This window comes from Hemitrygon akajei, chromosome 1 (assembly GCF_048418815.1).
Source record: "Hemitrygon akajei chromosome 1, sHemAka1.3, whole genome shotgun sequence".
Classification (NCBI taxonomy): Eukaryota; Metazoa; Chordata; class Chondrichthyes; order Myliobatiformes; family Dasyatidae; genus Hemitrygon; species Hemitrygon akajei.
In genome coordinates, this window is record NC_133124.1 from 221,954,797 (window position 1) to 221,977,556 (window position 22,760).

Below are 22,760 nucleotides of genomic sequence, written 5' to 3' on the forward strand. Positions count from 1 at the left end.
TTTGTGGTTCATGTATGTTGCAATTCTTTGAAGAAATAACAAGCAGGATAGACAAAGGAGAGTCGGTTGATGTTGTGTCCTTGGATTTTCAGAAGGCCTTCGACAAGGTGCCACGCATGAGGGTGCTTAACAAGCTATGAGCCCATGGTATTACAGGAATGATTCTATCATGGATAAAGCAGTGGCTGATTGGCAGGAGGCAAAGAGAGGGAATAAAGGGAGCCTTTTCTGATTGGCTGTTGGTGACTAGTGGTGTTCCACAGGGGTCTGTGTTATATGTCAATGATTTAGATGATGGAATTGATGGCTTTGTTGCAAAGTTTGCAGATGACATGAAGATAGGTGGAGGGGCAGGTAGTTTTGAGGAAGTAGAGAGTCTACAGAAGGACTCAGACAGATTAGGAGAATGGGCAAAGAAATTGCAGGTGGAATACAGTGTTGTGAAATGGAATACAGTGTTGTGAAATGTATAGTCTTGCACATTGGTAGAAGAAATGAAAGGATTGTCTATTTTCTAACTGGAGAGAAAATACAAAAATTGAGGCACAAAGGGACTTGGGAATCCTTGTGCAGGATTCCCTAAAGGTTAATTTGCAGGTTGTGTCTGTGGTGAGGAGGGCAAATGAGATGTTAGCAGTAATTTCAAGAGGACTAGAATATAAAAGCAAGGATGTAATGTTGAGACTTTGTAAAGCACTGGTGAGGCCTCATTTGGAATATTGTGAGCAGTTTTGGGATCCTTACCTTAGAAAGGAGGTTCACAGAAATGATTGTGGAATTGAATGGCTTGTCATATTAAGAGAGTTTGAATGCCCTGGCCCTGTTTTCACTAAAATTCAGAAGCATGAGGGGTGACCTCAATGAACCTTATTGAATAATGAAAGGCCATGATAGAATGGATATAGAGAGGATATTTCTTATAATGGGAGAGTCTAAGATCTGAGACTTAGAATAGAGGGGGTCTTTTTAGAATGGAGATGAGGAGGAATTTCTTCTGCCAGAGAGTGGTGAATTTGGGCAATTCTTTGCCACAGGCAGGTGTGGAGGCCAAGTCTTTATGTATATTTAAGGCAGACTTGGATAGATTCTTGATTGGTTAGGGCATGAAGGGATATGGGGAGAAGGCAGGAGATTGGGGCTGAGCGGAATATTGAATCACCATGATGAAAAGTTGGAGCAGATTCGATGGGCCAAATGGCCTAATTCTGCTCCTATATCTTATGGTTTTATGGTCTTCTGGTGCTGTGACCCATCCACTTCATTGTTGGCTATGTTGTGTGTTTAGAGATGTTCTTCTGCACAGCACTGTTGTAACGTGTGGTTACTTGAGTTACAGTTGCCTTCCTGTCAGCTTGAACCAGTCTGGCCATTCTCCTCTAACCAGGCATTTTCACCCACAGAACAGCTGCTTACTGGACGAGTTTCTGTTTTTCACACCATTCTCTTTAAACTCTAGAGACTGTTGTGGTTGAAAATCCCAGGAGATCAGTGTTTCTGAGATACTCAAACCTCCTCATCAGCACCAACAATCATTCCACGGTCAAAGACACTTAGGTCACATTTCTTTCCCATTCTGATGTTTGGTCTGAATAACAACTGAACCTTTTGACCATGTCTGCATGCTTTTATGCATTGAGTTGCTGCCACATGATTGGCTGATTAGATATTTGCATTCATGAGCAGGTGTATGGTGTACCTAATGAAGTGGCCACTGTGTGTAGGTCTTTATTACCAGATAGAGTTCCAAATGAAACTGGCCTTGAGCGAGAATGGAGGCAGAATGGGTTACAGCACGATAGAGATAATGGAAGAAATAGACAAGTGAAGGCAGCTACTGAGCAACACCGAGTCTGCTGGAGGAACTCAAAAGTTCAAACTTAATTTAAAAAATAATTACTTACATAAAGTGTGGTGCAGACCCTTCCAGTCCAATGAGTCCATCTTGCCCTTGCAACCAATTAATCCACTAACTGGTATGTCCGCAATGTGGGTGGAAACTGGGGCACCCGGAGGAAACCCACATAGTCATGGGCAAACGTACTAACCCCTTATAGGTGGTGGAGTACTGAACCCGGGATGCTGGCGCTGTACAGCACAGTGCTAACTGCTATGCTACTGTGTCATCCCGAACAACAGCAATGGGGTGGACTAACAATGTTTCTCAACAAGACCCTGCACAGAGTAACTGAAATCCTCCAGCAGATTGTTGCTTTGTTTCTATGGAATGTCTCAAAACAATGTGTACTTCTGAAGTATAGAAGGTAGTTACAAGGTAGGTCTTTACTCAAGGCAAGGCTCCCATAAATATCGATGAGATGATGACCCGGAGTACAGCTGGCTGAAGGGTGAGTAGCCCTGTCCTTGGTAGCTGTACCACGGAATCATTTGAGAGGATGGGTCATCTGACCTCAGTAGAACCCAGCACTCCGCACAGTGCAGCCCTCCCTCATTACCAGCGGGTGTGGTAGCAGTGAACGTGGAACATCTGGTTCTCAAAGCAAGTGTCTACCCTCCCAACCACAGCCGAATCTGATACTTCAGGGCGCCACGGCAGAGTAGTGTGACACAATTACAGCTCCGGACATCTGAGTTCGGAGTTCAATTCTGATGTCCTCAGTCTGTCATGGAATGTGTGGGTTTCAGTCCAAAGACGTACGGTACCAACTGGTGGGCAAATGGTCACTGCAAATTGTCCCATAATTAGGCTGGGGTGACGTTTATTTATTGACCTACAACGTGGAGTAGGTTCTTCAGCCCGTCGAGCTGCAATCCCCCCAATTTAATCCCAGCCTAATCATGGACAATTTACAATTAACTGACCAACTGGTACGTCTTTGGACTGTGGGGGGAAACTGGAGCACCCGGCAGAAACCCATGCAGTCATGGGGAGAATGTACAAACTCCTTACAGGCAGTGGTGGAAACTGAACTCGGGTCGTTGGTGCTGTAAAGCGTTATGCTAACCACTATACCACCGTGCCACCCCCAGGGTAAATCAGGGGTTTCTGGGGGGTGCAGCTTGAAGGCGTGGAGGGGCCTAATCCATGCTGTATCTCAATAAATAAATAACAAGGCAGGCACAAGCTATCTGAACAAATCAGACTGATCAACCACAGCAAGATCTCTTGTCTCGTGTCTTCCCGAGACAATGCATGCTAACCTCACACTTCAATGAGTCATAATCTATTTCAGTTACCAATGTCTATCTTAGTAAGAGACAAATAACTTTTTAAACCAGAAATGATAGAAAACTGCAAGATATGTTTGGTCTTAGCACGTTTACTGTAAAAAAGTTTGTATGTTCTTGCAACGACCAGGTCTAAAGACGTACCCATTAGCAGGTCCTGTGGGTTAGTTCGGTGGGTTGCTGAATGGTGTGGCTTGTTGGACCGGAAGGGCCGGTTGTGCACTGTGTTTCTAAATAAATAAGAAATAACCATTAGGGTGCAGCTCTGGGATGTTGGTTAAACTCATCAGGAACTAGCAGCCACTATAACAGAGAATTAAAACAGTATTGCCAAGGAAGCCACGGAAATATATACACATGGAAAGAATGGAGTCTCTGATAAAGAAATGTTTTCTTTTAGTCAAAGAATAGAGATCGGAGATAAAACTTAGAAAATATAACATTACAGCACAGAACAGGCCCTTTGGCCCACAATGTTGTGCCAACCCTTTAACCTACTCTAAGATCACTAACCCTTCCCTCCATTTTTCAATCATCCATGTGCCTATCTCTTAAATGTCCCTAATGTATCTGCCTCTACCACCACTCCTGACAGGGCATTCCACACACCCCCACTCTCTATGCAAAAAAAACCTACTTCAGACACCCGTCTATACTTTCCTCCAGTTATCGTACAGTATTGCTCCCTCGATTTAGCTATTTCCATCCTGGGAAAAAGGTCTCTGGCCTTTTATCATCTTGTATACCTCTATCAAGTCACCCCTCATCCTCCTTCTTTACAAAGCTCACTCAGCCTATCCTCATCAGACATGCTCTCTAATCCAGGCAGCATCCTGGTAAATCTCCTCTGCACCCTCTCTAAAGCCTCCACATCCTTCCTATAATGAGGCAATTTAGAACTGAACATGATAATCTATGTAAACTGGACACATATTTCAAGATCTGGATGACAACTTTCTGCATGACACACCTGCTGTTAGGCCAGGAATAACAGAATTCCCATTCAGACTTTCGTCTCTCTGTTCCAGTGTGCATAAAGGTCGATTTCAAGTTTATTTTTGTAAACGCCAAGAAATTCTGCAGATACTGGAACTTCTGAGCAATACACACAAAACACTGAGGGAACTGAGCAGGTCAGCCAGCATCTATGGAGAGGAATAAACTGTCAACGTTCTGGGCTGAGACCCTTCATCAGTCATCTATTGTCACCACATTGTCTGTGCATGGTGCAATGGAAAACTAATCTGCAGCAGCACCACAGACACACAATATTCAGAAAAACATTAACACCGATTATACACCTAGAAACTGCACTAAGTTGGAGCAAGACAGAGATATCGACTGTAGTGTGAATCCAGTGGGCTGCCATCCTGGGTATTCAGGTAATGCTGAAGGAACAGGTCAGACAGCTCTCTCTGCACATGGCTTCTAGGTTTGAATTTACCAAATATTAAACTTATTCTGAAACCTCGTCTCAATATCTCTCCCCTATAACCATGCATTCTTTTCAGTTTCTATGCTGGAAAATATCTCTTTCATTTTGTCTAAATGACTTTTACACAATATTGTATGTTCTTCCTCCCTGTGCTGACACTTAAAAAATCGAGTGTTAACATTTCCACCTTAATCCCTCCTTAAAGCTTCTCATTTCTCCCATACCCCTGCTGTCGTCTGGAGGTTAAGCACAATTCACAACCCACAGCTCCCTGGAAGCATTTGCACGGCTTGACGGGTTGCTAAGCAAGGTGAGAAACTGACCTCAAGAGTTGGGAAGTTATCTTGGAATATTCTGATGAGGCCACTTCAGCAGTATATTATAAACACAAGTGATTCTGCAGATGCTGGAAATCCAGAGCAATGCACACAACAAGCAGCAAACAGTTCCCATCCCCATTCCCATTCCAACTTGTCAGTCCATGGCCGCCTCTACGAGGCCACTCTTAGGCTGGAGGAGCAGCACCTCATATTCCGTTTGGGTAGCTTCCAACTTGACGGCATGAACATCAATTTCTCTAACTTCCGGTAATTTCTCTCCCCTCCCCCTTCTCCCTTTTCCATTTCCCATCCTGGCTCCCCTCTTAACCATTCTCTTCTCCTCACCTGCCATCAACTCCCTCTGGTGTCCCTCCTCTTACCCTTTCTCCCATGGTCCACTGTCCTCAGCTATCAAATTCCTTCCTTTTCAGCCCTTTACCTTTCCCACCTATCACCTCCCAGTTTCTTACTTCATCCCCAACCACCCATCTCCCCCCTCACCTGGTCTCCCCTATTACCTTCTAGCTTATACATCAGGGGTGTCAAACTCATTTTAGGTCATGGGCCGGATTGAGCAAAATGCAGCTTCATGCGGGCCGGATCAGTCGGACGCGTGCGAACGCAGCTTTCGTTGCCTCCGTTTTTTCAGCCTGCTCTCACGTGTCTCAGTCTCTGCTATAACTACAAAGTGTTTCACTTTACAAATTCCGTTTCTTATGAAGAAGACTGCCGAGCAAGACTGCCGAATAAACACTAAAAACCCTGAAAACCTGGTACCTGAATAAACTCAGCATTAGCCATATCATACGCCATAGGCGCTTCGATTACTGGGGCCAGCTTTAATAGTAATTAGATATTATCTCGCGGGCCAAAGATAATTCCACCGCGGGCCTTGAGTTGATGTTATACATCTTCCCCTCCCCTCACCTTTTATGTCTGGCTTCTGCCCCCTTCATTTCCAGTCCTGATGAAGAGTCTCAACCTGAAACGATGGCTGCTTATTCTTCCCCAAAGATACTGTCTGACCCGTTGAGTTCTTCCAGCAGTTTCTGTGGGTTACTCCGTTATTCATTTCTGGTTGCCCATCACAGGAAGGATGTGCAGACTTTGGGGGGGGGGGTGCAGAAGAGGTTCATCACGCTGTTTCCTGGGTCAGAGGGCATGTACTCTCAATAGACAATAGGTGCAGGAGTAGGCCATTCGGCCCTTCTAGCCAGCACCTCAGGAGAGGTTGGACAGACCTGGGCTATTTTTCTGAAGCAGTGTAGGCCGAGGGGACACCTGATGGAAGCTTATAAAATGGTGAGATTCTCAGCAGCAACACCCAGTGAGTATCTTTGGTCCCCAGGGTGGAAATGCCTAATACTAGAGGGCATGCATTTAAAGTGAGAGCAGGTAAGTTCAAAGGAAGTTTTTTAAACAGTAAGTGTGGGTGTCTGGATATATCTGCCAGGGTGGTGGTGGGGGCAGATACGATAGTGGTATTAAGGAAGTTCTGAGAAAAGCATCTGAACATTCGGGAATGAAGGGGTACAGGTAGAAGGGATTAGTTTAGTTAAGAATTTAGTTACTACAGTAGTTTAATTAGCATGATGCAAAATTGGTGGCTGGAATACCAGTTCTGGTGCTGTACTGTTCTATGTTTGGCGGAGATCTTTTCCTGACTGATATCATTTACTGGTGCCTATTTTCCCTTTATTGAGTGGGTGGTGGATGGTCATATGAGCAGCTCTCATCCATCTTGTAAAGACACTGCCCAGAAGAAGGCAATGGCAAACCAGTTCTGTAGAAAAATTTGCCAAGAACAATCATCATCGTGAGACCATGATCACCCATGTCATACGAGCAGGCACATGATCACCCATGTCATACGACCAGGCACATGATGATCATGTCATACGACCAGGCACATGATGATCATGTCATACGAGCAGGCACATGATGATCATGTCATACGACCAGGCACATGATGATCATGTCATACGACCAGGCACATGATAATGACGATGATGTTTGTCCTTCTAGATGCATTGGAATGAATGGTCTGAGCTCAGTAAGAGTGACTCTACACAGCGATCAAAGAAGACGAAGAGTAACTCGGTGGAGATGGAGGAGAACACATTGTACAGTACGCACAAGGCCGGTAAGGGAGATACTCTCTCACTTCTGTTCAGTTCGTGCACAATTCTCCATAATTACTCAAAAAGGACACATTCTGAGGTATCTTCACTTGTGATTAGGAGACTGAGGCAGGGTGTCTGACGATATGTGATCATCAGTAATAGATCTAGTAAGGAGTGGTTGGGTGACTGAATGCTGCTTTTGAATAGTGTCCAGTATGTGTAAGAGACAGGAACAGGAAGCTGGGTTGAGTCAGCTAGAGCAGGTGGGAAGAGGTTTGTGTTGAACTTGAACACTGGCACGCACCTGGACATTCCACAGCACACCCCCCACCCCCGCATGCTTTTAACACAAACAATTTCCAAAATGTATAGGAGTACAGAATTCAGTTGGGAGAACAAGAAGTATGCCTGCAAAGACTGCAGATTGTATCTGGTGCTCCCAGTGTGGCCTCCTCTACACTGATGAGCCCCTGGCAGGGATTGGGGAACTTTGCTTCATCGAACACTTTCACTCTGTCTGCCAAAACAGGCGGGATTTCCCAGTGACCACCCATTTTAATTCGACTTCCCATTCCCTTTTCAACATGCTGGCGTATGGCCCTCTCGATGAAGCCATGTTCAGGTTGATGGAGCAACTTCTCATATTCCTTCTGGGTAGCCTTCAAGCTGACAGTGATTTCTTCATTTTCCTGTAATTCTTTGCCCTCCTGTTCTCTCTTTCTTTCCTCATTCTGGCTCTCTTTTCACCCTCTCTCTTCTCCTCAGCTGCCCATTACCTCCTTCTGTTGCTCCTCCTCCTTCCCTTTCTCTCATGGTACACTGTCCTCTCCTATCAGATTCCTTCTTCTTCAGTCCTTTCCCTCTTCCACCTATCACCTCCCAGCTTCTTTGTCCTCCAACCCCACCCACACACCTCCCTCCTCACCTGATCTCACCTCTCACTTGCCAGCTTGTACTCCTTCACCTCACTCCCTCCCCGCCCCCCTCGTTCTGGCTTCTGCCCCCTTACACTCCAGTCCTGATGAAGGATCTTGAACCAAAACTTCGACTGGTTTTCCCCTCCATAGATGCTGCCTGACCTGCTGAGTTCCACCAGAATTTTGCATCTGATTGCAAAAAGAGCCAAGTGTCCTGACCTCGGGCTAGATTGCTGGAGCTCATGTAAGCCATGGGACATTTTGGATATTTAGGGTTAACAGCAGTGAGCTACATGGTTAACACTCCATCCTTCTTGTCAGAGGGTCTACCATGAGTATCACGTCTGGAGGATTTCTGCTGTGGAGTCTGTGGTTAAAGGTTCCTGCTGGGTGTATGGACTTCATTGCACTATTGTTTTGGTGGGGAGAGAAAGGTGGATGGGGAAATAGTTCAGCTGCACTTACACAGAGATTCAGAGTCTCTCACAGGCAGCGAAAGAACATAGAAACATAGAAAACCTACAGCACAATACCAGCCCTTCAGCCCACAATCTGTGCTGAACATGTCCTGACTTTAGAAATTACCTAGGGTTACCCATAACCCTCTATTTTTTTAAACTCCATGTACCTATCCAGGAGTCTCTTAAAAGACCCTATCATATCCACTTCCACCACTGTCACCGGCAGCCCATTCCATGTAATCGCACTCTCTGCGGAAAAAACTCACCCCTGACATCTCCTCTGTACCTACTCTCAAACACCTAAAACTGTGTCCTCTTGTGTTAGCCATTTCAGCTCTTCAGAAAGAGGTCTGAAGTTACTGTTACAGGGAAGTGTTTTCAGTCTGAAAAATCCATGGATATATTTCAGAAGGAGTTGTGATGAAAGGCTTCTCTGGGATAGAAGCAGGCTGAAATGCCTTCCTTGGTGATTTTACCACATGAAGTGTTCACCTGGAGCGATGTGCAGCTTTGGTGAGTTGGTATCATTTCAGCAGGTGGCAGAGTATCTCTATAGGGTACTGTGGTTGGCACGTTAGCACAGGTGTTTGCAATCTAGAATTCATTGCCTGAGACTGTGGCAGAGACTCTTTCAATATTTAAAAATATCTACAGAAGCATGTAAATTGCAAAAACATAGAAGTCTATAGAGAGTGTGAAGGCCTCAATAGAGTGGATGTGCAAGGGATGTTTCCTTTGGTGGGTGAGTCTAGGACCAAAGTACACAGCCTCAGAATTGAGGGGTGTCCATTTAGCCAGAGGGCGGTGTGTCTGTGGAATTCATTGCCACAGACAGCTGTGAAGGCCAAGTCATTGGGTATATTTAAGGTGGAAGTTTATAAATTATTGATTAGTTAGGGCAATATGGGATATGGGGAGAAGGCAAGAGATCAAGGTTGAGGGGGAAAATGGGTCAGCCATGATGAAATGGTGGAGCAGACTTGATGGGCCAAATGACCTCATTCTGCTCCTATATCTTATGATTATGGTCTGGTAAGTGGGTATGTAATGGAAAATGGATGAAGTGATAGCACAGTCTGTATGCCCTCTCTGTGACCGTGTGGGTTTCTTCCTGGTGCTCCAGTTTCCTCCCACAGTCCAAGGGTGGGTTAGGGCTGGTAAGTTGTGGGTTTGCTATGTTAGTGTCAGAAGTGCAGTGACACTCGTGGGCTGCCTAGCACCATCTTGCTGATTTGAGCCGATGCCAGCAGCACATTTTGGAGTATGTTTCATTGTTCACGTGTCGGGTCGTGAGCTGCAGACTCTGGCATGAGGGCAGAATCAGGTAGTGCCCAGAGTTGGCTGAAGGAAAAGTTCAGCTGCTAAGAATTGAAAACAACTTTGTTGTGGTATAGATCAGTGTGTAAGACTATGAATTACGTAGAAATCGAGCTTGTAGCCCGAGCTATATTCAGTTCCAGACCCTTCTGAGTGAAGCTGGGAAATCATTCTACATATGAAAGGAAGTGGAAATCTGGGACTGCAGATAATAGGAAATGTTCAAAAGGACAAAGCTGTTTCGTGTTACAGGACTGACAAGATAAAAATGAGCTTTCACTTTTCATCTTGTTCTATCATTCTGCAGCCAATATTAAAATGAATATTAAAATTTCCTATTCTGACGTGATCAGTAAGGTGGTTACAAGATGCTGAATCCTCTGAAATATTGAGAGGAGCTGCAGATGGCCGAGAGTCAGAGAGGGAACCGTCATGAAATCCCTCAGCACACAAAGTACGGGCAGATACTTCCAGTGTGACACTGAGGGACTGCAGCAAATGTACAAGGTGCCAGTCTGAGGGTTTGTGTGGCACATACAAAATAATGGAGGCAGCATCTAAAGAGAGAAGTAAACAATTTTTGGGTCAAGACACTTCCTCAGGATGAAAGTATTCAGTGCCATGGTAGCGTAGTGGTCAGCACAGCATTATTATAGCTTGGGGCTTTGGGGTTCAGAGTTCAATCCAGGCATTGTCCGTAAGGAGTTTTTTGTATGTCCTCCCAGTGGAATGAGCGGGATTTCTTTGGGTTTTCTTCCTCAGTCCAAAGACGTACCGAGTAGATTAACTGGTCATTATAAATTGTCCCGTGATTAGGCGAGGGTTGAATCAGTGGTTGCTGGGTTGTGTGACCCAAAGAGCCAGAAGGACCTGTTCCACATTGTATCTCGATAAATAAAGAAAAATATTTAGTATTTGCAGAAGAACATGGTGTCTCTGTCAATACAGTCAGAATAATCTTTAATAATAAACGAGCCTTATTAACTAGATTATCTACTGTTTAACACAGCATTTTGTGTGTGTTGTTTGAATTTCCAGCATCTGCAGCTTTCCTCGTGTTTTATCTACCGTTTGTCAGGTTATAGTTTACATAATCTGGCTGATTTAAATGTATTTATCAGAATCTGAATCAGGTTTGATATCACTGGCATATGTTATGAAATTTGTTGTCTTTGTGGCAGCGATACATTGAAATACATAATGAAAGTTGCAAATGACAGTAAGTATATATGTTTAAAAAGTTAAATTAAACTGGGTAAGTAGTGCAGAAAGAGGAAACGTAAAGAAAATGTAGTGAGGTGGTGTTCATGGGTTCAGTGTCCATTCAGAAATCAGATGGCAGAGGGGAAGAAGCTGTTCCTGAACCGCTGAGTGTGTGCCTTCAGGCTTCTGTACCTCCTCCCTGTGGTAACAACAAGAAGAGGGCATGTCCTAGTTGATGGGGGTTCTTAATGATGGATGTTGCTGTTTGAAGCAGCGCTCCTTGAAGACGTGCTAGATGCTGGGTAGTGTCATGATGGAGCTGACTATGCTTACAACTTTCTGCAGCTTGCTTTGATCCTCTGCAGTGGCAGTGCCTCCCCCAGCCCCACACCAGACGGAGTTGCAGCCAGTTAGAAAGCTCTCCATAGTACATCTGTAGAAGTTAGCAAGTGACTTTGGTGACATACCAAATCTCAAACCCCTAATGGAATATAGCCACTGTGGTGCCTTCTTTATAGCTACCGTATATCAAAATGCTGGGCTCAGGTTAGATCTTCAGAGATGCTGGAACTTGAAATTGCTCACTCTTTCCACTTCTCATCCCTCCATGAGGATTGTATGTGTGTTGCTTGAATTTCCAGCATCTGCAGATTTCCTCGTGTTTTCGTTTTTAAATTCACTACTGCGAAGCCTCTGCCAGTGATGCCTACACTGAAGAAGTTTAAATCTTCTCTTCGACGGGAGTTCAGTGAAACCCTCTCTCGCTGCTCCCCATCTATAATTCCTTCGGCCCTTCAACTTTTCCTGTCATTTCGGATTTCCCCCTCCCCCTCCTACTTTCTATCTATCTACTTTCTTACTATCTTTTCTTTCAGCTAGTCCTGACGAAGGTCTCGGCCCGAAACGTCGACAGTGCTTCTCCCTATAGATGCTGCCTGGCCTGCTGTGTTCCACCAGCATTTTATGTGTGTTGTTTGAATTTCCAGCATCTGCAGATTTCCTCATGTATTGATGTGTGTCTGTCATCTTACGCTTTCTGAAGTCTACATTCAGTTCTTTGGTCTTACTGACGCTGAGTGCAAGGTTGTACTGTGACACCACTCAACTAGCTGATCTACATTTGTATATCAGTCCGGTACGTCTTCTCATCACTGTCTGAACAAAGCTTCTTTGAAAAATGCAATGGCTCCTTGACTTCTGGGAACCCCTGGCCCATGAAAATGGAATTGAAGATCTCGAAAGCATGTGTCAAGCGGATCCAGAGGTTCTGTAACAACACATCACCTCACAAACTACCCTCCCACTCTGTCCCATCAGAAACTGTACCTCAATAGCTTCTCACTGATCAGAGAACTCTTTCTGAAGTCAGGTTGTAAAACACTTCAAGAAAATGAAACATCTTTTGATTTGCTTTTTCTTGTAAAGTGGTGACTTTGGGTGGCATCAATGCTCCCACTCACCTTAGTTTTGGCAGAAGCCCAACTCGTTCAGTTACCAGTACAACTGACACACACTGGAGTGGAAATACTTTCTTTTAACCAAGTACCTAAACTAACATAGGGACGCTGCCTGACCTGCTGAGTTCCTCTTGCATTTTCTGTGTGTTTCTTTGGATCTCCAGCATCTGCAGATTTTCTCAAATGTGGTGAAGAGTGGTCAGTTTTGGATCAGTTCTCTCCCTAGTGATGTCCATAAGATCATAAGACCACAAGACATAGGAGCAGAATTAGGCCATTCAGCCCATTGAATCAGCACCACCATTCTATCATGGCTGATTCCTAATCCCATTCAACTCCATACACCTACCTTCTTGCCATATCCTTTAATGCCCTGACTGATCAGGAAACAATCAAGTTATGCCTTAAATCTACCCATGGACTTGGCCTCCACTGCAGTTAAGCCCTTCATTCCCAGAATCATCCTCGTGAACCTCCTCTGGACTCTCCCCAATGACAACATATCTTAACTGAGATACGGGGCCCAAAGCTGTTGACTGTTAAGTGCAGCCTGATCAGTGTCTAATAAAGGCTCAGCATTATCTCTGCTTTTATATTCTACTCCCCTTGAAATATATGCCAATATTGCATTTGTCTTCTTTACCGTAGACCAGGGATGTCAAACTCATTTTAGGTCATGGGCCGGATTGAGCAAAATGCAGCTTCATGCGGGCCAGATCAGTCGGACGCGTGCGAACGCAGCTTTCGTTGCCTCCGTTTTTTCAGCCTGCTCTCATGTGTCTCAGTCTCTGCTATAACTACAAAGTGTTTCACTTTACAAATTCCATTTCTTATGAAGAAGACTGCCGAGAAAGACTGCCGAATAAACACTAAAAACCCTGAAAACCTGGTACCTGAATAAACTCAGCATTAGCCATATCATACGCCATAGGCGCTTCGATTACTGGGGCCAGCTTTAATAGTAATTAGATATTATCTCGCGGGCCAAAGATAATTCCACCGGGGGCCGGATTTGGCCCGCGGGCCTTGAGTTTGACATATATGCCGTAGACCCAACCTGTAAATTAACCTTCTGGGAGTCTTGCACGAGGACTCCTAAGTCCTCTGAAGTTTGAAAACTTCCCCTTAGGTTGTCCTCCCGGCTGCCTGGGATTTCCAACCAAAGAGAGCAACCCACCATCGGTGACCACTTTATTAGTACAACTGGACATTAATGCACAGACATAGAAAATTACAGCACAGAAATAGGCCCTTCAGCCCATCTAGTCTATGCCAAACCATTTAAACTGCCTAGTCCCATCAACCTGCATGGGGACCATAGCCTTCCATATCCCTGCTATCCATGTTCCTATCCAAACTTCTCTATATGTTGATATCGAGCTCGCATGTACCACTAGTGTTGACAGCTCAACCCACGCTCTCATCATCCTCTGAGTGAAGATGTTTCCCCTCATGTTCCCTTTCAATTTTTCACCTTTCACCCTTAACCCATGACCTTTAGTTGTAGTCTTACACAACCTCAGGGAAAAAGCCTGTTTGCATTTACTCTATTTACACCCCTCATAATTTTGTATGCCTCTATCAAATCTCCTCTCAATCTTCTACATTCTAAAGAATACAGTTTTAACCTATTCAATCTTTCCTTATAACTCAGGTCCTCGAGACCCGGCAACATTCTTGTAAATTTTCTCTGTACTCTTTCAACCTTATTTACATCTTTCCTGTAGGCAGGTGACCAAAACTGCACACAATTCTCCAAATTAAATCTCAGCAATGTCTGAATTGAATTGACTCAACTTTCTTGCTTTCCTTTTCAATATCTTTATTAATTTCTTACATAAAAGAATACAGGGTACAGTAAGATATATAATATATATCGATTACAATATATTGAAATCACAGATGAAGTGTAATTACCCCTTATCCATATAGATTAAATTTAAATATAAAATTGAAAAGAAATTATTTTATTATACATAAAATCTAAACCCACTACAGGGAAAAAACAGCTGTTTGGTTAAAAAAAAGAAAAGGAAAAATTCTTAACATATAATAAAACATATTATTAGCTAACATCTGTGCTTAATAGCAAATCAAAGATTTTGAAAGTAATTCGAAAAAGATCCCCACAATGTTAAAAAATCTTGTCTAGGTTCAGAAATTGAACAGCGAATCTTCTCTAAATTTAAACAAGACATAACATCATGTAACCAATGAGTATAATTAGACAGAGTGACATCCTTCCACTTGAGCAACAATGCCCTCCTGGCTATAAGAGAAACAAAGGCCAAAATATGCAAATCGTTTGTCTCCAAAATAATATCATTTCCTCCAACAATACCAAACAAGGCAGTCAAAGGATTAGGCTTAAAATTTACTTTAAAAAGCACCAAAAAAGTTTGAAATACTTCCTTCCAATATTTTTCAAGACTTGGACAAGTCCAAAAGATATGGATTAGTGAAGCCTCATTATTACATCTATCACAATAGGGAGATATATCTGAATAAAAATGAGACAGCTTATCTTTAGACATATGGGCTCTATGAATCACTTTAAATTGTAGAAGGGAATGACGGGCACATAACTATGAGGTATTAACCAATTTAAAGATTTCATTCCAAGTATCCTCAAAAATGGAAATCTGTAAATCTCGTTCCCAAAGATTTTTAATTTTATCTAAAGGAATATTTCTCATTCCCAACAACATACCATAAATATTAGATATAGATGCATTATAGAAGGGTTTCAAATTAAAAATTATATCAAGTAAATTTTTATCTGGACTTTTAGGAAATGTATGTAGTTGAGAACACAAAAAATCTCTAATTTGTAAATATCAATAAAAGTGAGTTCTTGGTAGACTAAACTTAAGTGACAGCTGTTCAATTGAAGAGGGACTATCTCCAACAAACAAATCATGAAAACATTTAATACCCAATCTATTCCACTCTTTCAAAACAAATCAGACATAGAAAGTTTAAAAAAATGGTTAGAAAAAATGGGACTGGAAAGTGAAAACTAATAAACCAAAATATTTTCTAAATTGTACCCAAATCCTCAAAGTGTGTTTAACTACAAAATTATCAGTTAAATTACTTAAAGATAAAGGAATTGAGGATCCAAGAAGAGAAATGATAGAAAATTTATTAACAGGGTTAGCTTCTAAAGGAACCCAGACCGGACAGTCCTCTCGTTTAATATAATGTAGCCAAAATGTAAGATTCCATATATTGACTGCCCCGTAATAAAACCTAAAATTGGGTAAGGCTAAACCTCCATTCTTTTTAGCTTTTTAAAGATGAAATTTATTTAATTGAGAAATTTTATTATTCCATATATAAGAAGATATAATAGAATTCAAAGAATCAAAAAGGGATTTAGGAATAAAAACAGGTATGTCCTGAAATAAATATAAAAATTTAGACAAAGTATTTATATTAATAGAATTGATTTGGCCAATCAACAATAAAGAGAGGGGTGACCAAATAGATAGTACCTTCTTAACATAATTCAGAAGTGTAAAAAAATTTTCTTTAAAAAGGAATTTATAATTCCTAGTGTTCGTTATGCCCAAATAAGTAAAATGATTTCTTACAATTTTAAAAACAAGGTTAGTATTAACTAACACCAAATTATTCAAAGGAAAAAGTTCACTCTTATGAAAGTTAAATTTATATCCTGAAAACTGACTAAAGCTAGAGAGTAAAGAAAGTAAAGAAGGCAAAGAAGACTCCACATTAGAAATGTAGAGCAAAAGGTCATCAGCATAAAGCAAAATTTTACGGGTAATACCCCTCCTTAAAATACCAGTGACATCATTAGATTCCCGGAAAGCAATAGCTAAAGGTTCTAAAACCAAATCAAAAAGCAAAAGATTCAAAGGACAACCTTGTCTAGTTCCATGATGAAATTTAAATGGTTTAGAGTACTGAGAGTTAGTAGGAACCTGAGGAGAGGGAGATAAATAAAGTAATTTAATCCATTGAATAAAATTGGGCCCAAAGTTAAATTTTTCCAAAGTTTTAAATAGATAATTCCATTCAACCCAATCAAAGGCTTTCTCAGCATCTGAGGATATAATACATTCCAAAATCTCTGTAGGAGGAGAATAAATAACATTCAGTAAACAATGAATATTAAAGTGGGAGTATCAATTTTTGATAAATCTAGTCTGATCATCAGAGATAATAGATGGCAAAATATTTTCAATCCTATGAGCCAAAAGTTTAAATAAAATTTTAGTATCAATGTTAAGTAAGGAAATAAGTCTATAAGAAGAGCATTCAATTGGGTCCTTATTCTTTTTAAGAATAAGTGAAATAGAGGCTTCATAAAAAGATTGTGGCAACTTAACTAATTTAAAAGAGTCTGAAAGGACTGAATATAAATGAGGTATAAGCAAAAAGGAAAAATCCTTATAAAACTCTCCAGAAAATTCATCAGGACCCGGAGCCTTCCCCGAGTGCAAAGAATGAACAACCTTGGCAATTTCCTCATAACAAACAGGTAGATCCAACAATTTTTGAATATCATCAGACAGCGTAGGAATGTTTAATCAATCTAAAAAATTATTCATTAGAGTATTATCTTTAGGAGGATCAGAACTACAAAGTTTAGAGTAAAATTCTCTAAAAGCATCATTAATTTCTAAATGATCAGATGTTTCATCACCATTAGCTTTACAAATTTCTTTAATTTGATGTTTAACTATAAAGTTCTTTAATTGGTTAGCTAATAGTTTACCCTTTTTTCCCCCATGAACATAAAACTGACTTTTATCTTTTAAAAGTTGCATTTCAATTTCAAAAGTTAAAAGCAGATCGTATTTAGTTTTAATTTCAATACATCTTTTATATAAAGCAGGATCTGGAACCAAAGCATATTTTTGGTCTAATTGTTTCAACTGATTGGCTAATTCAATTCTCTCCTTATTAGCTTTTTTCTTAACACTTGCGGTAAAGGAAATAATTTGACCTCTAATATAAGCCTTAAAAGCATCCCATAAAATAAGACAAGAAGTCTCTTCTAGCATATTCTCTTCAAAAAAAAGAATAATTTGTCTCTCCAAAAATTTTTAAAAATCTTTATCTGATAACAAAGTTGGATTAAAATGCCAGAATCTGATAATTTGGGACACACCCAGAAGATTTAAAGATAAAAACACAGGAGCATGATCTTTATATTCACAGGATCAAACCAAAGGAATCAATTGGCTATTAACAAAAAAAAAATCAATCCTGGAATATGAATGATGAACATGAGAAAAAAATGAGTACTCTTTATCTGTTTGATAAAAAAACGCCAAATATCAACAATATCATATTTCATTAGAAAAGATTGGATAAAGGCAGCAAATCTACTACAAGTCAATCATTTAGAAGAAGAATGATCTAAGATAGGATCTAAACAGCAGTTGAAGTTTCCTCTTAAAACCAAAGAATATAAACTTAAGTCTGGTAAAAGCAAAAAAGAAGTTCAAAAAAACCTGGATCATCTATATTCGGGGCATACAAATGAGCAAAAACCATTAATTTATTATCTAATTTCCCTAACACTATAACAAAACACCCATTGGTATCAGACACTACATTATGTTGAATGAACGAAACTGAATTGTCTATAAGAATCAAAACTCCTTTTGTCTTAGCCTGAAAAGAGGAATGGAAAGATACACCTTTGCAACAACTGAAAAGACGTAAATTATCACATTTATGAACATAAGTTTCTTGTAAAAAAATAATTGAGGCATTCAATTTCTTAATATAATTAAATATCTTATTACATTTCACAGGGTGGTTTAATTTTTTCACATTAAAACTAAGTAAATTAATCGCAAGATCCATTTTAAGTATTACTTAAAAGAGAGGTTAGAATAAAAACCGCTGGAACATATATTAAATCCAAACAATGAGCTTTAAGATAAAGTAACCAAACAACAAATGAAGCTAAGAGAACCAAACAGCTGATGAAAAAAAAGAAAACCACCCCCACTACCCCCCGCCCAAAGAGAGGAAGTCGACCAAAGGACAGTCAACAGCTAAACCTATCATTCCTTTCCAAACAAACTACTGGCTGAGCTCCAAAAAAAACTTATCAAGGCTAAACTGCATTCCAACAAGACATAGCAAAAAGCAGAGCAAAATTAAAAATATTTAAAAAACCTCATAGAATGGTTGAAAAGAGATAAATATTTAATGAATATCCTGTTGGTGGCTGGTAAAAAGACTCTTACTAGGAAATGGTTATCACAGGAGAGCCCAACTTTAAATACATGGATGGAAATTACAATGGACTTTAACAAAATGGAGAAGATAACAACATCTGTTAACCATAAGCTGGAACAATTTGATTCATACTGGGAAAAATGGTTTAACTACATAATGCCTCATAGGTCTGATTTTATTCTCACAAATCAATGAATCTGTTGTAAAAAAAGATTACTCCCTACTTGTACATAGTTCTTTCCTTTTGCTTGTTTTCTCTTTCCACTCTTTTCTGTAAGTGTATACCTCAGATAAATACTTTGTGGAGATTTGTGATGTATATGATTATATGATATATATGTACAATGTCTGAAATACATCTTATGGAAATGTTTGATGATGAACTTCAATAAAAAAATAAATTACAAAAAAACTCATAGAAAATTATAGTATATAAAAATTAGAAAGACATATGAAAGTTCAAAACATATTAGCTTAGAAAGTATTAACTCAAAGAATACTTACTAATATTAAATCCTAAATTTTCTAAACAAGAAATCCTGCACCTCTTGAGTCGACCGGAACCATCTCTGAGAGGCATTTTTCAAAATGATTCTAAGACGAGCGGGGTAAGGAAGAGAGGGTTTAAAACCTTTATTATACAACTCTGACAGGACTTTTTTAAACTTGAAGCATTCATTCAACACCTCAGGTGAAAAATCTTTCACAATTCTGAACTTCTGATCTTCATAATTAATCATACCTTTCCGATGAGATACACAAATTAAAAGTTCCTTTGTTTGAAAATTGTGTAGGCAAACTATCACTGAATGGGGTCATCCTCCTGGAGGATGACTTGGTACAGGCGATCTGTGAGCTCGATCTATTTTAGGTGGAGATTTAAAAATATTCGGAAATAATTTAGCCGAAAGGTTTGCAAAAATTTCCGAAGGCTGATTGCCTTCCAATGACTCTTTAAAACCCAGAATATGTAAATTATTTCTTCTGTTTCTATTTTCTAAGTTGATAATCTTCTGTCTTAACATTTCATTAACCTTTAACTGTTTATCACAGATCTGTTCCAGGTCGTCAATCTTCGTGTGGAACATCGTTATAGTATCTTAGTTCTCTTTTATCTGTTTATCATGTTCACTTAAAGTTTTTTGAATAGAATCCAATTTTACATCCATTCCTTTAAATTCAGTGCTGAGTTGCTGGAACTCCTCTGAGAGTTCATTTTTATGCTTCTGAAGTGTTTCCATAATAGCTTCCAAAGTTACAGGAGGGTCCTCTTCTTGTTTAGTAGCTTTAGCACGACTCATCATAAAACGATATTGCGTTTAAAAGTAAGTTTTCAAAATGAGTTGGAAGCAGTAAATTAAAAAGAGAGGAGCACCTGTAAAAGTCTGCTACTGCATCAAAAGCCAGTAGTAGTCTGCTCGACTTGACTTTATTACTTACATCCTTCACATACATGAGGAGTAAGAATCTTTATGTTATGTCTCCATCTAAATGTTCAATGTATAGTAATTTTTAATAAATAGCATGTACAACAGGACAGTCAATATAACATAGAAATACAGTTGTGTCAGCATGAATTAATCAGTCTGATGGCCTGGTGGAAGAAGCTGTCCTGGAGTCTGTTGGTCCTGGCTTTTATGCTGCGGTACCATTTCCCGGATGGTAGCAGCTGGAATAGATTGTGGTTGGGGTGACTCGGGTCCCCAATGATTCTTCAGGCCCTTTTTACATACTTGTCTCTGTAAATGTCCTGAATAGTGGAAAGTTCACATCTACAGATGCACTGGGCTGTCTGCACCACTCTCTGCAGAGTCCTGCAGTTGAGGGAAGTACAATTTCCATACCAGGCAGTGATGCTGCCAGTCAGGATGCTCTCAATTGTGCCCCTGTAGAAAGTTCTTAGGATTTTGGGGCCCATTCCAAATGTCTTCAACCATCTGAGGTGAAAGAGGCACTGTGGTGCCTTTTTCAACACACAGCTGGTATGTACTGACCATGTGAGATCCTTGGTGATGTTTATGCCAAGGAACTTAAAGCTGTTCACCCTCTCAACCCCAGATCCATTGATGTCTATCGGGATTAGTGATGCACCATCAATAACTCTTGGAGACGTGAGGCGAGATATAGGCTTTTATTGGCTGGAAGAAAGAACAAGCAGCAAGTGACCACCACACTGCATCCTGGAGACTGAGGCCGGGGCTGTGCCTCCAATCGCCTTTATACCGGGGTCCGTGGGAGGAGCCACAGGAGCAGTCAGCAGGGGGGGAGCGTATCCAGACAGGTATATGTAGTTCACCACATTTACCCTGTCTCCATTCCTCCTGTAGTCCACAACCAGCTCCTTTGTTTTTGCAACATTGAGGGAGAGGTTGTTTTCTTGACACCACTGTGTCAGGGTGATGACTTCTCTGTAGGCTGCCTCATTATTATTTGAGATTAGTCTTATACAACTTCAACATAATATTCCATCTGCTATACTCAGTACTTTGATTTATGAAGGTCAATCTGTCAAAAGCTTTCTTTATGACCATATCAACCTGTGAATTATGGACCTGTATTCCTAGATGTCTTTGCTCTACCACATCCCTCAGTGTCCTACCATTCACTGTGTAAGACCTACCCTGGTTGGTCCTACTGAAATGCAACACCTCATGCATTAAATTCCATCTGCCATTTTTCCAGCAGAAGCAGATAACTAAATTATCATCGAGATCGTTGATATAGATGACAAACAACAACAGACCCTGCACCAACCCCTGTGGCACTCCATTAGTCACGGGCCTCCAGTCAGAGAGGCAACCATCTCCTACCACCCTGTGGCTTCTCCCTCAAAGCCAATGTCTAATACAACTTAATACCTCATCTTGAATGTTGAACGACTGAACTTTCTTGATTTCTAATCAGCTAGCCATGTGGAAGCAACTCATGAGGAAATCTGCAGATGCTGGAAATTCAAACAACACACACAAAATGCTGGTGGAACACAGCAGGCCAGGCAGCTTCTATAGGGAGAAGCACTGTCGACGTTTCGGGCCGAGACCCTTCATTCTGCCTGGCCTGCTGTGTTCCACCAGCATTTTGTGTGTGCTGTTTGGAAGCAACTCAATGCATTCAGTTGTTGTTCAGACTAAACTTCAGAATGGGGAATGAATGTAATCTAAGTGACTTTGACCATGGAGTGATTGTTGGTGTCAGACAGGGTGGTTTGAGTATCTCAGAAACTGCTGATCTCCGGGGATTTTCACACACAACAGTCTCTAAAGATACAGAGAATGATGTGAAACATCCAATGAGCAGCAGTTCTGTGAGCAAAAATGCCTGGTTAATGAGAGAGGTCAGAGGAGAATGGCCAGACTGGTCCAAGCTGACAGGAAGTCGTCAGTAACTCAAATAACTACAGGTTACACCAGTGCTGTGCAAGAGAACACCTCTGAGCACAAAACACATCAAACATTGAAGTAGACGGGTCATACAGCAGAAGACCATGAATGTACAGAAATACGTCATGGCCACTTTATTAGGTAAAGTGTCCACTGTGGGTATATTTGCTTTAATTTGGAAAGAGTACAGTGTCAAAATAGAAACCAGATAGGAATCATGTTCCAGCAAACAGCCTAGATGCACCTTTTAATGCTGTGCTGTGCATCGTACATGGAAACAGTGATGATGTTGGACCTGGAGTGTAAGGAACTGACCTCCACATTTTACAGTAAATTGCCACCAATATGAGGCGTCGGTGTAGTGGGAGGATGGGGAACACGAGCGTTGAACGTGTTCCTTGAGAGAAAGCTGAGAAGGTAAAAGATGATGAGCAGACTTGAAAGGAGGAAGCTCTGAGCTCACCAGCCTGAGATACATCTCCTTCCAGGCAAGGAAAGACAATGCCAACATCACCACTGTCTGACTCCATAACCTGAGCCACTCTTCCCTCGAGCTCTGCAGTGAGGAGGAACACATCACCTCTCACTTGGGCACCTGGAAATCCAGAGGAACACATACAAAATGCTGGAGGAACTCAGCAGGTCAGGCAACATCTATGGAGAGGAATAAAGGTGGTGATAAATCAGCATAAAGGAGGGAGATTGAAAATCTGGCTGAGTGATGCCATAACGAAAA

The 22,760-nt window shown here is 41.0% G+C and overlaps 1 protein-coding gene across 1 annotated transcript in view; it reads left to right on the forward strand.

Moving 5' to 3' along the window:
- Nucleotides 1–22,760, forward strand: part of dok2l (docking protein 2-like) — an 80,129-nt gene that overhangs the window by 25,454 nt on the left and 31,915 nt on the right. Inside the window, exon 3 of the mRNA XM_073062005.1 lies at nt 6,967–7,084. Within this exon, the coding sequence (XP_072918106.1) occupies nt 6,967–7,084 (118 nt within the window). The remainder of the gene's footprint in view (nt 1–6,966; nt 7,085–22,760) is intronic.